The sequence below is a fragment of the Bradysia coprophila genome (genome assembly GCF_014529535.1).
Source record: "Bradysia coprophila strain Holo2 chromosome X unlocalized genomic scaffold, BU_Bcop_v1 contig_128, whole genome shotgun sequence".
Taxonomy (NCBI): domain Eukaryota; kingdom Metazoa; phylum Arthropoda; class Insecta; order Diptera; family Sciaridae; genus Bradysia; species Bradysia coprophila.
The window spans coordinates 1,965,026-1,982,327 of NW_023503295.1; the positions used below are offsets into that span (position 1 = coordinate 1,965,026).

The 17,302-nt window shown below is 34.2% G+C and overlaps 1 protein-coding gene across 1 annotated transcript in view; it reads left to right on the forward strand.

Annotated features, from left to right (window-relative positions):
- Window positions 1-1,903: 1,903 nt before the first annotated feature.
- The window catches only part of LOC119067720 (chitin deacetylase 1), a 73,907-nt gene continuing 58,508 nt past the window's right edge, over window positions 1,904-17,302 (forward strand). The window contains exons 1-2 of the mRNA XM_037170837.1: window positions 1,904-2,139; window positions 14,937-15,043. Of these exons, the coding sequence (XP_037026732.1) occupies window positions 2,064-2,139; window positions 14,937-15,043 (183 nt within the window). The 5' untranslated portion in view covers window positions 1,904-2,063. The remainder of the gene's footprint in view (window positions 2,140-14,936; window positions 15,044-17,302) is intronic.

The window sequence follows — 17,302 nt, forward strand, 5'->3', positions numbered from 1 at the left end:
CAAAGACTGCGTCACACTTTTCTCGAAGAGATTTTTGTTGGGATATCAGTCGTTTTAGAAGTTTTAGAACGCTGCTTTTTATAACAGTTTATAACGGAAATTCGGAAATTTGGCGAAATTTGAAAATTTGACGAAATTCGAAAATTTGACGAAATTCGAAAATTTGACGAAATTCGAAAATTTGACGAAATTCGAAAATTTGACGAAATTCGAAAATTTGACGAAAATCGAAAATTTGACGAAATTCGAAAATTTGACGAAATTCGAAAATTTGACGAAATTCGAAAATTTGACGAAAATTAAAATTTTTTACGAAATTCGAACATTCGACGAAATTTAACGAAAATCGAAAATTTGACGAAGAAAGTAATTCTCTATCTGCCACCATTCAAGAAATATCTCCAAAACCCCAATTGACCCACCCATTTCCAACTTTCGACATTTTTCGCAAATGCCCTTCTTTTCTACTCGTAAAACTCTGAGACTTTGCCGAAGAAAGTGATAGAGAGTTACTTTCTTCGCCACCATTCAAGAAATACCTCTAAAAACATAATTGACCCACCCATTTCCAACTTTCGACATTTTTCACATATGCCCCTCTGTTCTACTCGTAAAACTCTGAGACTTTCCCGAAGAAAGTAACTCTCTATCTCTCATAATCGCAAAAATATTAGTCCTTTCATCCTACGCTCGAGTAGCTCAAAATTTGGTCACTCTAATCACTCTAGCTCAAACGAATCTGACCCGATTTTTTTAATTATTTTTTTGTTTGAATCGTGTTACGAATACCTTTCATTTGATGGGTCACACGCCTCTGTAGGTTTCAATACAGCTAAGCTACAGCCGAAAACGCGTTCCCGCCCCCCGAAAACCACACTCAGAAACCACTTCGAGGCCAATAAAACAAAATTCTGGTTTTTCCTGGGGTAATGGCGTATCACATTTTCATTTTTATGCCCACCCTGAGGTTCCTGCAAAATTTCATGGAGATTGGCTGACTAGTTTCCGAGATCGACCGTCGATAGATAGACAGATAGACAGATAGATAGAAACATACAGAGTAAGTTGAAAGATTTTGATTGTTTGGAAAACGTTAATTTGGTGCATTTTCTATCAAAATGACCAACTTCAAAACGATGTATCTCCGGCAATTTTAAAGTTACATAGTCGAGTGATAGCTCGTTTTGCTCGTATTTGAAGCGCGAATAAGATAGAATAGGATTTGTGGTGATACAGGCCAAAGGAAAGAAACTTAAATTCTCGCCTATATATAGTTGCCGCGTCTCAAACAAATTTCTTCGTTCTTTTTTTGGAAGTTAGGCTGCGTCAAGTCCTCCGCTATCGCTCCGGACATGATGAAAGCCATTTGAAAAGAACCAAAGAACCAATTTCAGATCAAAAATAATAAAATTTAATTCAACTAAATTATTAGACTGCATTTTCAAGTTAGAACAAACCCAATCCGGTTCAAATGTGGTCAATATGGTCAAGTACTTACAAAATATATGAAATAAAATTACAAATCAAGTATTAAGTCGCTCCGACGACAGGTATAAAATTAACATCTCAATGAACTCTTAAGATTTTATTTACTCGCGGCATAAAACCTATACAAGCTGTTTGTTGACTTATAATCAATCGATTAGCATATAACGTGCACATAGAGCGGACAACACTTAAAACATAATGTGGTGTGTCGTGGCTATACACGAAATTAAAACAAAAAACGAGAACAAGAGAAAGAAAGAAGTGTAATTTTTACGAATTTCTTGGATGGAGTAGGAATAGTGGGGTATCCATGGTACCCTTTCCAATGAACATTTTCGTTATATATCGATTGACCTTGGATGACGACGTCATTGAATTAAAGTTATCAAAGTTGACTTAAATTTCTCTAAAAATTTTCAGTTGAACACGATACATACAACAGTGAATACACAAATCTTTTCTGAAGATTTCGATTTCTTTTTGAATTTACCATTTCTCGTTTAAAAAAAAATTAATTTAATTCTTCTTTTTTTGAAATAAAATATAAAATCAACAGAATAATAAATTGTTTAATTATGTGTACGAGTGCACATAAACGATGGTGGTTCCAGACATATTTAACAATTTCTATTTTTGGATTAATTGTTTCCGGTAAATATTTTTAATTTTTTTTTTTTTTATTATTTTAAGCAAATCGATCCATTTTGTCGGCGGCGAAAGTCATAGTCCGAATATGAAATGATTTGTTTTCAAATCAGGCGAAAAATCAATTTAAAACATGACTAAATTCGACTCATATTAATATGTGTTTGTTGAAAAATTAAATTTAAAAACAACAACAACAGCTCGACAAACATAAATTATGTGTGCAAGTTTTTTTTTAAATGATAATAATAATAATAAAAACGAAATTAACCTGAAAGAAAAAACTGATATCGATGAAATGCAAATTTTGTATTGTTCAACAGATGAACCATCATCATCACACTCCTCTACTTACCATTTATGAAAGAAAGAAAGAAAAAAGAAAAAAAAATTATCGAAAAAGTTGCTAAATTATCTGATTATGAACGAATTTCACATAAGATTTTACAGTGCGATAAAAGAGAAATTAAAAATGTTCGTTACCTGTATGAGATCCGAATAAAACAGACGTTTTTTTTTCACTTCTTTCTCATCAATAACATTTTTACTTATAAGAGTTGTTATGAGTGGTTTCTTCTTGTTGCAATAACAAGTTTTTTTTCTTCTTCTTCTTCATCATCATCTTGGTAAATTATATACAATAAACAACGCGGCAACGAAATGTATATAGACGATGAATAAAAAATAAAGTTTAATAAAATCGTGTGAATAAACGTTGTGCGTCGATGTGTTATAAAAAAATAAATAATTAAACTTTTCCCCCAAAGCTCGTTGCCAAATTAATTCGTTAGAATAGTGTAATGGTGAAGATGAATCGAAAAAAAAAGTGCTCACCCGACTATCAAAATTCGAATCAGTGTCATTATGTTAGCGAGCGAAAAAATCATCCAAATTTCTATGATATAAGTGAGTGATGACATTCCAGATTTGGGTTAAATTGCTAAAATATTTGTGTTAATTTATTAAATTTTGTTTTTTTCTTCTTTCTCCTCTCGTCATTTGAATCAATTTAATTATATAAACAGATTATACGTGTATTGAGTACGAAGATTATCCGCTTAAATATATATGCTCAGTGTGATTAGATCATTATTTTATTGTGAAATTATTCAAATTTATTGTGCTAATCTATTATTTAATAGGTTGATGAGTTATGCATCTGCATCAGCGCGTTTTGATTTTGATCTTCAAGCTATTTATAGTTTTTACTTTATTTTAATTCAATTTGATTTAAATGAAGCTCAAAACTAGTTTAAATATCGAAGTTGTATGGTAGCTACGCGTAGTGCAATAACTTTGAATTTCGATTACATTCTTGCATTATTTCACTAGTGCTAGCTCGGCATTCCACTCAATTATTGTTTTAATCGATTTCGTATCGTATTTGTTCGACATTGAGGGTCGTCAGTCAGTTTTTATTTGTAGACCCTCGTTACTAGGGCGTATCGAATTTTGAGAATTTTAAGGGTCGCGATAGCCTGTGTGCGGAAAACGTAGATCATTGAAAACTAAGTCCAGGCATATGGTTGATGGATCCGAAGGTGCCCGGGAAGAAGTCCCACCGGACGACTTTAACTTTCAAATGGTCATAACTCGGAAAGTTGAGAGTATTTCTGAAAACAATGTTCTAGCAGGATGTAGAGCGTTAAAAACTCTACAAAACTGCTAAAGAAACCGATGGTCCAAAAGGTGTGTCTGTCGATGTTTTCTAACATCGAAAGTTCGACATTTTGGTTTTTGACTTTTATTTTCTGAGAGACAAATTATTAACTTTAGCTTTTGGCATGAGGTTGTAGAGGAGGTCGAGTACTACCAGTACACTAGGCATTGTCCCGGTCGGCGATCCATCCGAAACCACTTTTTCAACATTTTTGAATGGACTTTTTAAGTGTACCCACGTCGCCCACGAAGCCATTGCAGACAATGTAACCGGTGTTGCTGAGTCGAGGTAACCTTGGCCAGTAAGTGCACATAATATTCCATAACAGTAGCTGAACTCTACGTTCTACGTTTTCCGCACACAGGCTATCGCGGCCCTTAAAGTTCTAAAAATTCGATACGCCCTACTCGTTACAGCTCACTCGCTTTTCTTTTTCTTCAACAAAGGTCGATTCAGTCTGACGAAATTTTTTAAGCTTGAACAATCTTTCAATGTGCAGTCATTTCCTTCAGCTGATCCACAAACATAAATCTATAGCATGCATCCAGGAACAGGTTGCACACTGAACACGTGTCAATGCAGCGAAGACACCGTTTGGATTCTGTCGCGAATTTTCATTTTATGATCGTTAAGAGTGATATCGCCAAATCTTCAGGTGATTGGAGAACAAGCGGTCTCCGATTTTAATGAGTGAGTGATAGATCGTTGGATTCGTCTTTGAATTCTCGGAAACACGCATCTTTCACTTTTTCTATAAAAAAAATATATTTTCTGTGAAAAGCGTTCAAAAGTGAAGACATGTCTTTCCAAGGCCGACATTCGTACAACATTACAACAATTTAAAATAATTTTTTCTTGAGTTATTGTCGAAAAACGGTTTTCGGTAACCTCTGACATGTCTTCACTTTTGAGCGCTTTTCACAGAAAACAATTTTTTTTTAGAAAAAGTGAAAGATACGTGTTTAATAGAATTGAAAGACGAATCCAACGAGCTATCACTCATTAAAATCGGAGACCGCTTGTTCCCCAATCACCTGAAGATTTGGCGATATCACTCTTAACTAATCAAAAGTTATCAGTGGACTCATCATTTTTCATCAAATTTTAATTCTCAGAAATTGATAACTTGATGTATGGATGGATGCCTTTCGAAATTTCGCCTGCGTCGCATTTTATTCTTTTAAGGCCACGCTAAAACGCTTTACTATCGCAATATACGATATTAGGCGCGTTAGCATGGCCTTAAAATACATTTCTGCGTATAAACTAAGAGCCATATCTCAGTTATGCAAAGCGAACATCTAATTTATTAACCAAATACAAATGAAAAAGTTGAGTTAGTACTGAGTGAGTTTAAAAAGGGATGACAAGAGAATTGAAACTGTTGTGATCAACAGTCGGTCTTCTCCATCTGTCAAACTGACGTTTTAAACGTCAAACTAAAAAATTTGACAAATTGGTCCCAAGGTCGTTAGTTTTTCTTTATTTCGACTTCAGCAAAAGAATCGAAGAAACATTAACGACAGCAAAGTCAATGACTTTGGGACCGATTTGCATAAGTTTTTAGTTTGACGTTTAAAACGTCACTTTGACAGATGGAAAAGACCGACTTTGGATCTCAACAGTTTCAATTCGTCCTTATACAAAATGTCGCGATATGCTCAATCCAGTGACTGTCAAGTCAAAATAGAGCAAGCTATTCGACGAAGAGTGTTTACTTTTTTGTATATGACGAAACATGAAAAATCTCGCTTCGCTCGCGACATTAGCTTACTTTTTTGTCTTAATTGTATTTATCAGAACCTTGAAACGAAGAAACGGTACGAAAAACTGTTTTCTTGTTATTGTGCACGGCACCAATAACGGGAGTATGAAAGACGGACCTGCTGAACTCATCCGAAGTACCAAATGTAGTAAAAACTGTATAATTTGAACATAATTGCATCTGTAATCAGAAACTAAAAATAAAATCGAAATGAACTGACTGGGTTTTCAGCACAACCACCGAGACTATCCCGTTCCATTTCCTAATGTTATTAGCGATCAAATTAACTTCCAACGAACTCATCCGTGATGTTCATTTTTCTATCAGCTTAATACTTCATTTAAACCAAAAATGATTGTGTTCCTATGGCATAGATCTTATTTCTAATAAGAAGTTTTCTTTCCACATCTATTTGCTTGGAAGAGAACTATTAAAATGAAATGTTTCCCAACTTTTTCTTGTTCTTTCAATATTTTTTTTTCTTCTTCTTCGTCTTATTCTGTATAATGCACATACAACCTTATTCATTCGCATAAATAAATTATTTTCATTTTATATATTTCTATAAAAATGTTAAAGTAAAGCTCAACCAAATTATACAAGACAAACCATTAAGTCTGAACTGAATTGAATTGAAAAGTTTTTCTCATATTTTTCATAACTATTTTGCAGTGCAATTCTCTCGTACACAGTATTATATTTGCGATCCTAAATTTTTTTTTTTTGGTAAAGAAGGAAAATTTGAAGTTATACATTATTATAGTTTAACGAAAATTGTTCACAAATTTATGGTGCTCGTTTACTGGCGATAAGGAGAATTTCTTCTTCGTCGCTTTTTTATCCTTGTTCCTTTGAGACTAGTCTCGCACGTAGCATAAGTAACGGAGAAGTTTAATTTGTCAATATTAGCCCATCACTTGTTCATCATAACTTGTTTGACATAAAATTGTTCTGTAAGAGAAAAACTTGTTGTCGGAAAGTAAAGCCAAATTTAGTTTAAAATCTATTTCTGTTTGCATCCGGGTAAATATTTTGCCTTGACAATACGGATAGTGTTTGTCCGGGTCGTAAATAGTAGATCATATTGTTGTTCAATATAAATCATTTGACTTAAGGCGCTGATAACAACAAGAACGGTCTAATGGATATTTTAGCTAGTTTAAACGTTGAGAAGGTAATTAATATTTTCACTTTACTTCCGCACATCCACTGGGCCATCTATTTCCTTTCAAAGCTTACACGTTTACATCTGTTGTTCATCACATTTGCGCTGTTGTATACATACACACATATCATTTTTATATATGCGAGGGCGGGCGAGAAAACATCAATTCCGACAACATTTTTTAAACTTAACTCTTTAACATACTTTTCAATAATTTTTAGAATTCTCTTTGGAATATTATATAAACACAACCGGGATCCACCGGTAAACATGTACGGAAAAAAGGGACTTCATACAAAATTTAAATTTTATTTATGCTTGCACGTGCTGACAAATTTATCAATAATGATAATGCCATCGGTGAATCTAAGAAATTATGCACATATATTACCGGTCACCATCTGGATGGCATATTGAAAATATATTTTAGTCGTCTTTTTAGTTGGTGAAAAAAAGTCGAAAAACTTGTGGCTAGAAATAAGTTGGCATAAATTATTGAATTGGAGAAAGACTGCTCAGCTACTCTATGCGTTTATATTGTTACCATTGACTTTTTCGACTGCAAGGTTTGAGTCAATTGTTAATTTCCACAAGAGATTTTAGGGAGAGACATCGGTGGCGGGACATTTCCACACCGTCAATATCGTCAGGAACGATATTATCGTTTTTTTGGACGATACTATCGTCTAAAAAACGATACTATCGTCTAAAAAATTTTCATCCAGGACGATAATATCGTCTAAATTGAAAAATTCTAAAATATTGTCTGGACGATAGTATCGTTTTCTTGTCGATATTATCGTTCAGAAAACGATACTATCGTTTTCTGGACGATATTACCGTTCTAGAAAATCTAATGGATATTTTCGTTTTCTGTACGATAATATCGTCCAAAACGATAATATCGTCCTGGGCGATATTATCGTTTTCTTAAACGATAATATCGTCCAGGACGATACTATCGTTTAAAAAAACGATAATATCGCCCAGGACGATATTATCGTTTAGTTTTTAAGGCTCGGAACGGGTCGGGTTCGGTCAGACTGGAACCCGAACTTGATTTAACCCGAACCTGAAAAATTATTTCGGGTTCAACCCGAACTTGACCCGACTTGAATTTTCGATTTCGGGTTTAACCCGAACCTGAACTGAACCCGAAATTTTAAATTTAATCAGGTCGGGTTCGGGTAACCCGAAATTTTTGACTTTTTTTAGTGTAATAAACGCTCAAAATTTCGGGTTACCCGAACCCGACCCGATTAAATTTAAAATTTCGGGTTCAGTTCAGGTTCGGGTCGAACTCGAAATTGAAAATTCAGGTTCAGGTCAAATTCGGGTTGAACAATTTCGGGTTCAGGTCAGGTTCGGGTTAAACCCGAAATCGAAAATTCAAGTTCGAGTCAAGTTCGGGTCGAACCCGAAATAATTTTTCAGGTTCGGGTCGTGAATCCGGTTCAGGTCAACCTGAACTAAAACAGGTCAACCCGAACCCGTTCCGAGCCTTAGTTTTGGGTGGTAATATTGTCCAGGACTCAATTTTACTCAGAGGTGCAGCAAGAACCGAATTCTCTTAATTTTTTTTTCTCGCATCGTCTCATAATTAGTCTGTTTAATTTTTCTATATAAAATTTAAATTTACGGAACCAAATGAACCAATTTTTAATATATATTTGCCGTCTATAAAAAGGTGTTTATCTACAAGATTTTGTGTTTCGTCTTCAACAGCCATCCAGAACGATAATATCGCCCAGGACGATTATCGTCTAGAATTTTTATTTTAAATAAATTAAAAACGATATTATCGTCCTGGACGATATTATCGTCTCAAATTTAAAAAAATAAATAAATTAAAAACGATATTATCGTCCCAAAAATTATCGCCCAGGACGATAATATCGTCCAAAATAACGATAAATTTGTTCAGAAAAAAAAATAACGATAATATCGTCCAGCGGATATTTTCATCCAGGACGATATTATCGTCAAAAAAACGATATTATCGTTTTTTGAACGATAATATCGTTTTTTAGACGATAGTATCATCAAAAAAACGATAGTATCGTCCAAAAAAACGATATTATCGTTTAAAAACGATATTATCATTTAAAAACGATATTATCGTTTTTTTCAACGATAATATCGTCAAGAAAACGATAATATCGTCCTGAAAATATTTTAAAATTTATAATTTTAGACGATATTATCGTCCAAAAAACGATACTATCGTCCAAAAAACGATACTATCGTTTTTTAGACGATACTATCGTCTAAAAAACGATAATATCGTTCCTGACGATATTGACCGTGTAGTTATGTCGCCTCATCGAGACATCCCTTTTAACCAACTGAATATATGATGAGTTTTAGACAATTCGACAATTTCTATAACGCAGAAACTGTGTCTGGAATGTCGAACCTTCTACAAAATATTTCCGAACTAGCCTGAAAACATTGCTTCAAGAAAAGGAAGCTGCTTTTATCTTGGACCAGAGATTGTCAAAAATCAGAATCCTCACCTACAGACGAGGAAGCGAGATTCAAAAGTCTAAAGGAGGTGGACACACGCAGAAAGGCTTAATAGTAGGTTACATTGGCTGCTGTGAAAGTAATTCATTACATGGCGTAACAATTTTGTGATGAAAACAAACTCCCATTTGTGCTTTCGAGCAACATGCTTCGGTAAGTGTACTTTCGACAAGCATAGAGTTTGGATCCGAGCCGAAGGCGATCTATTACCGAACCGAAGCAAGTTGCTCAAATGTAACACGAGAAGTTTGCGATTATCACAAAATTGTTTCCGAATTAATGAATTATGTAACAGCATCCAGTCTATTCTGGTTTATTTCCTACCACATGCGAAAGTTAAATTTCACAAAATCACGAAAAAAAAACAACCGAAAATAGTCCTCATGTAATCGATTATTTTCGCTGTGGGTAAATTGATTTGTAATGTTCGGCTTTCGCATGGGGTAGGTAGTAAAATAAATTAACAGATGACGGAATGAAAATTTGACGAGCAGCGTAATCAGTTACCGTAAGGAACAATTGGTTCATTTATTAGCGCCAAATGTTTTAATGTTAAAACTCGATGAAATTACTGACACAATGTATGTAACTTCTTAGTTGACCAAGAAAAGCTTCCCGCACATTTTTACCCATCGTTAAATTAAAGACCGAATGCATAATTGAAACGAAAAATTATCAGCAAAAGTTCTGTAAATTCATTAATTTCTATTTAATGTTATTACACCTGGAAAAAGTTGTACTTAATTGCCTGCAATCTGCTCTGGGTTTTTTTTCTTTCTCTTGAATCTTTTTAACTTCCGAGAAAAAAAGAGCTTTGAATTATTCATCTATTTGAAAACGGTTACTTAAATCGTAAAGTTTTCTTTCTTTTTAGTTTAGCATATGATGCAACGATAAATACTAACACTGGCAAAACGAGAAAATCGTAGCCGTTAGAACGAACTCCGATCCAACGTATTATTTTCAATTTACGTGAGGTAAATAGAAAATTAAAAAAGTTGATGTTTACAAGAACGCAGTAAATATTGGCTATTAAACTTTTGATGCGCTTATAAATCCCCTCACCTACAAAAAAAAAACTTTTCCAAATTGCTACTTTATATCGGAAATCTGTTGCTATTCTTACATCTATTTATGCTTCGAAAAATTAATAAATTCCTACCGCAATATAATATGCAGAATCGGAAATTTGAATAGAGGTTCAAAGTTTCCCGGTAAAAGAACCTGATTGTAGTTTATATTTAAAAGAAACGCTATCAATAAGTAGCATCTTCCGGACGCTCGGGACCTTTTGTTCGTCGATGTAATTACAAAACACTTGTTAGTCGTCTTAATTAAAATTTTCAAAGAAAACGTCCAGGAAAAATCTTGAAAATAACTTTATTCATTCAAATGGAAACAATTTCAAGAAAAAAGAAAAACTCGCAGTAGTGCTATATCCATATTGAAACAGAGAAATGGTAAACAGCACATAGGAAATGTGAACCACGGTATTTCTCATTAGATTTTATTTTGATGGATTTACAGGTAGTGTCAACTGAGTTTGTGTCTGCGTTCACTTCAGCTGATTTTGTTTGAGATGATCAGTTGATAAGACTACTGCAGTAAACCAAGACACGAATTTGGTTGACCTTGGCTGTATCTCCAGGGTGGAAACTACTTCAGAAAGCCATGGTACAGGACACAGGAAAGTCATTACATAGAAAGTCAAAGTCATTGGCTCAGCTTGACACTCGTTCAAAGTCACACAATCATGGTAGAGCGTTTGTTGAAGTAGTTTTCCCCTCACTGTATCTATAAAAACATCCAATCAGTCAAAAACACTCAAAAGAGTAAAAGTGACGCAAGTACCTGTGCATACTTCCAAAACAACTGATATCGCTGGAGGTGACGCATTCTGCGCTTGTACGCAAAAACTGTAACAGCAAAAATTTGAGCAAAGAAATTCTAGAAACAAAATTTTACCAAAAAAATTTTGCGTCACAAAGTGGCAGATGGTTCGGACGTATTCTTGCCTTCTTGCCTATTTTAAAAAATTTCTTAAAAGTACTTTCCTCAACATCTGCCACTTGTGACGCAAAATTTTTTTGTTTAAAAAAATTTAAAAATTTCAAAATGAAAGCAAAATAAAATGATCGAGTCTGATTTTTGACAATTGAAATTCAATTGTCAAAAACCAGACTCGATCATTTTATTTTGCTTTTACCTTAAAAAATTAAAAAATTTAAAATTTGTAAAAAATTTAAAAAATTTGAAAAATTTGAAAAATTTGAAAAAAATTGAAAAATTTTGATAATTTTGAAAAAATTTTAAAATTTTGGAAAATTTTGAAAAATTTAAAAACTTTAAAAAATTTAAAAAAGTGAAAAAATTTGAAAAATTTGAAAAATTGAAAAAATTTGAAAAATTGAAAAAATTGAAAAAATTTGAAAAATTTTGAAAAATTTAAAAAAAAAATCAAAAAATTAAAAAATTTGAAAAATTTTGAAAATTTTGAAAAATTTAAAAATTTTGAAAAATACTAAATTTAGGAAAAAAAATTGAGGCGAGCAGAGCTTACCAAATACCAAAAGCGAACAAATTTGTTCCCATCCACACAGACTAGAATCTACTCCCAAAATTTCAACATAATCTAAAGAAGACTTTAGAAGATAGGAAACACGGACGGACGGACGGACGGACTAACAAAGTAACGTAGGATTTTTTCATTTCGTTTAAAGTACTGAAATTGACCAAAATGTATGGAAATGGGGCTTCTTGGAAGATTTTTTGCGTGGCCAAATTTTAAGCTGCAAGAACGTGTGATAGTTCGTTGAACTCGTACGGACGCCTAGTTTTTTTTAATGGTAATTTGATTTGGAGTCATTTGTATTTGAATTGTAGAACTTGAATATTTGCTGTATGGTTCTGCAGTCTACGACAAAAAAAATTTTTTGAAATTTTTTCTAGTAATAGGACTTGCGTCACGGGCGCTATGCTAACGCGCGCCCATGATAAAATGTTCCACCTCAGCAAGCTCATCATATTCCGGGTTAGAGCTGTAGGCAAAATAATGATCGGATTCCATCAGTGAGTCAGTCATCAATCAGGCAAAACTAATCAGTTAAGTTGTTATACGGTGGAACTGTAACTATTGGTTCGTTCTGCGAGTGACCTCATGTGGTATGGATCGTTTTCAACCAAGATTCACACAGACGATAATTCTGGCAAAATATATCGATAAATAAAAGTTACGTCCGTTCCAGATATAAATAGACACAAAAATCATTAAACCATTGTTGGCCTTGATTTTCGCCCACTTTGTTCGCGAAGCCTCACTAAGGCATTCTCCGTATACTAGATTTCTTAGCTATTCTTGTTGGAATCTCCAGAATTGCAGCAGGATTGAATAAACGAATTAGAGTTCAATCTGAATTCGTTTTATTGCGAACAAATAATTTAGAATGATTACTTGATTGAATACTTCAACAATTCTCACCAGTTCATTTACCGTGGATGGACCTCCGAGAATACAGACGTTTTTTTGACAATATCTCCGTATAGATCACATTCAGTGATGCTTCCTTCCAAAATTCGATTATGATTCATTCACATCGTGCAGACATTTCAGATTGATTGATTTTTCTTGTCCTTATCCTTGGTCTGAAGTGAATATGGTCATGTCACAGCATTGCGATAAAATTATGAGACTCATATTTTGTGTGAGTCTAAAAAATGTAGCGTCGAGAGTGTTTTTAATGAAGCACATACTGTAACCACATTATTTACTCTTACTTTCAACAAAATCAAGTTTTTCCAATTAACGAGTTTTTTCGTGTGTGTATACAATCTCGGCATATAATTTCAAAACCTTTATTAATATCAGGTTTTTAAATCGACAAATTTGTGAATAATTTTTCGTGCAAAAATGAAATGAAATAATTTGCGGAATTTTTGGAAACTATATCGTCCAACTATATACGAGAGCAAAAGAGTAAAAGCTTTTTGGCTTTTTTTTTCGTGTCCGACCATGAAATTCATTATCGCTGTTAAAAATAAATTTGTGTTCGTTGCAAAGGTCGAAAATGTTTGTGGGGGACTAACATTCGCTAAAAATAGACAATTTTCGATATTATACCCCTGAAACAATAATTCCGGAGAAACTTCACTTAAACAATGACATAAAATTAACTTTCCAACTTAACGGGAACGAGCGAGAGACGAAGACGAAGAAGAAAAAAAAAACTTTTATCTTCAAATTATTAGTCCTTTAAACTTTCTTATTGCCGGAAAAGTTTCAGCTTGCTCAAAAACCTCCGAAAAGTTATCTCAAAATTCTTTAACCGCACAATACATTAAACTTTACCAAACATAAAATATTTAAAATTCCTAACCTGATGGTTGGGCATATTAATTGTAAACATTGTACCTTCTCTTTCACGAATTTGACATCAATTTAAAAATATTTGCCTTAAATTGTATTTGAGATGTGTTTTGTCATAAATGAAGAATGGTTCGAAGGTATATATATGGATGGTCTTGTCTATATACCATTTAACTTATCTAGTGTATAATCTCAATATAGATATAAACACAACCGTATAGACACACCGTTGTCTATAGAACATTGTGTGGATCTTATTTTGTTTTCCGATAACTTTGCTTGAATTAAGTAAGCAAAATAAAAGGAAATTCCAATGAGTTCGTTCCAATCAATTCGATTGACTTGATTGAATAAACAATCCGAAAAAATTTGTATTGTCGAACGTCGAAAGTTGTACAATAAAATTTTAATTAAATCAACCCGTTCAGCTGAGGTGGATGTATAATCTTTAATCGGATTTATGCAATGAGATAAAAACCCATCAATCAATTTAAATAAAATAATACCCCGATGAAGAAGGGAAGTGCTTTAAAATTTTGTTAATGGCTGTTGAGAGCATAAGATTTCGAAATTTACATAGCAATCAATCCGCAAAATTTCGGTTGTTGTGCAAAGTGTTTTTGGAGGAAATCAACAAATTGCGAACGGATAGAGTATTAAAATAAAATAAATTTGAGCTTGTTACTTGATCTTCTGAAGAGGGTATTGTTACTTAAATCCATTTAATTGGACAAAATAATACAAAAACTCTCTTTACGTCAGTCTATTAACAATAACAACACTTTAAATGAACCACTGCCGCAATATACTAACGAAGAGAAATCATCTAGGCATAGCACAGAAAGGACGACGACGCCAGCTCATAAATATAGTGAAAGCTTTTCCACTGAGGCAATAAAAAAAATGATTTTTTAAATTCCTTCTAACTGTATTTATAAAAAGTGTTACAATAGTAATACAGTCCTCCATTCACTATATTCTTATCTGCACAATTTCCATTAAACTTTTTTTTTTGTATGTGTGTGTGTGTGTGTGTACGTATACTTCAAAAAAGGAGAAACCCACCAACATATTTTTGTACGCTTTTCAACATCATTTACTCATGCAAATTTCAACAATACATTTTCCGAGAAAAATTCTTTTCCAGGAATACTAAAAAAATATTCATGAGCTCCCAACGGCCGATTACACAGCCCATAACGAATAATTCCCTCTTTTTTTTTCCTTGTTGGTAAATTTGCAGCTTTTATGTGTCTCTATTTCGCAGTGATGGTTTCGTATTTTATGCCGTTTGATAAAATAGCTGTTTTTATATTACTTTCAGGTCAGAAAACATCACCGCCGCCCGAGAAGCGTGAAGAATTTACTTGTCCATCTGGCTACGGAAACGGGAATTATGCGGACCCAGTTACTTGTCGACGATTTTATCAAGTAAGTTGTGTTTTTTTCCTCGCTCAAGACTTTGTGTACTTTTTAGCCCCATACGAAGTACTGGGGGCTTATAAGATTAATATGCCGTTTGTAACACGTCGAATTGGAAGCAGACAGTAAGGGCAAAGCATTTGGTTATGTTCATAGACTACGAATCCGCAATAAAAAAAATGTCCGTCCGTCCGTCCGTCTGTGACCCCTCTAGCTTGACTAAATCACAACCTTTTTTCAAAATTCTTTTTTTCCCCGATTGGTATCGACAAAAGTAAGGTCAAGTTCGAAAATGGGCATGGTAGGGTCGGCCCTTCCAGAGCTAGGGCCCTATAGGTGTTTTTCAGTCTTTCGACGATATCTACCGAAATACGCACGCAATGGCTGCTTGTGATATATCAAATGAAAGGTATTGACGAGTAGAACAAAGTTGCTGAACATTGTTTTTGGGTAAGATGCAACCCGGGCTTGTTGGGAGGGCTCAAAGGTCGTTACTCGGCCCTAAGTGTTTTTTGCACATAAATCGAGTAAATCTCATCCGATTTTGCTAGTTTTTGTTTAATTTGAGAGATAATTGAATGCCGAATAGAATTATGGCAAAAAAAGTTTCAAATTTGGGTCCTTGGACTAAGGCCGCTACTAGGCCCTAAGTGTTTTTTGCACATAAATCGAGTAAATCTCATCCGATTTTGCTAGTTTTTGTTTAATTTGAGAGATAATTGAATGCCGAATAGAATGATGGCGAAAAAAGTTTCAAATTTGGGCCCTTGGACTAAGGCCGCTACTCGGCCCTAAGTGTTTTTTGCACATAAATCGAGTAAATCTCATCCGATTTTGCTAGTTTTTGTTTAATTTGAGAGATAATTGAATGCCGAATAGAATTATGGCAAAAAAAGTTTCAAATTTGGGTCCTTGGACTAAGGCCGCTACTAGGCCCTAAGTGTTTTTTGCACATAAATCGAGTAAATCTCATCCGATTTTGCTAGTTTTTGTTTAATTTGAGAGATAATTGAATGCCGAATAGAATTATGGCAAAAAAAGTTTCAAATTTGGGTCCTTGGACTAAGGCCGCTACTAGGCCCTAAGTGTTTTTTGCACATAAATCGAGTAAATCTCATCCGATTTTGCTAGTTTTTGTTTCATTTGAGAGATAATTGAATGCCGAATAGAATGATGTCAAAAAAAGTTTCAAATTTGGGCCCTTGGACTAAGGCCACTACTCGGCCCTAAGTGTTTTTTGCACATAAATCGAGTAAATCTCATCCGATTTTGCTAGTTTTTGTTTAATTTGAGAGATAATTGAATGCCGAATAGAATTATGGCAAAAAAAGTTTCAAATTTGGGCCCTTGGACTAAGGCCGCTACTAGGCCCTAAGTGTTTTTTGCACATAAATCGAGTAAATCTCATCCGATTTTGCTAGTTTTTGTTTCATTTGAGAGATAATTGAATGCCGAATAGAATGATGTCAAAAAAAGTTTCAAATTTGGGCCCTTGGACTAAGGCCACTACTCGGCCCTAAGTGTTTTTTGCACATAAATCGAGTAAATCTCATCCGATTTTGCAAGATTTAGTTTTTTATGGAAGGTAATTGAATACCGAAAATAACGTGGCGAAAAAAGTTTCAAATTTGGGCCCTTGGACTAAGGCCGCTACTCGGCCCTTAGTGTTTTTTGCACATAAATCGAGTAAATATCATCCGAGTTTGCTAGTTTTTGTTTCATTTGAGAGATAATTGAATACCCAATAGAAAGTTGGCAAAGAGGTACTTCGTACGGGCTTTCGTAATTGCGCTATGCGCAATTTTAAAAATGAACACTTTCAGTAAATTTGACCATGCCCAACTTGACTTGCATTTTGGTAACAGACGCATTAGAGTGTTGTAGACGTATTAGGGTTCCGGGCGTATTACGGCTACGGACGTAGTACGGTTACGGACGAAATAGGATTACTGGATTACTGGGTCGTACTGGGCTAAGTCGCAGCAAACGCTCCGACTGTTCTGATGCCTTGTTTTGGTAAAAAGGGGTAGGAGAGCGAACTCTAATATATCCGAATTGCAATTGCCATTTTATCATGGCGATTTTAGTTTTATTTATTTTAGTGAGACCCTGAACTTCCCTCAGCCGAAGCATGTTCAAATGTGTGTTTGGTTCAGTAGAAGGTCTTAGAACCATCACTCATCTAATATGTTAATAGAATAATTTCGTTCGCACAACGCACCCGATATAGAGGCAACACCGGAAGGTTGAAATTTTCCTTCAGCGATT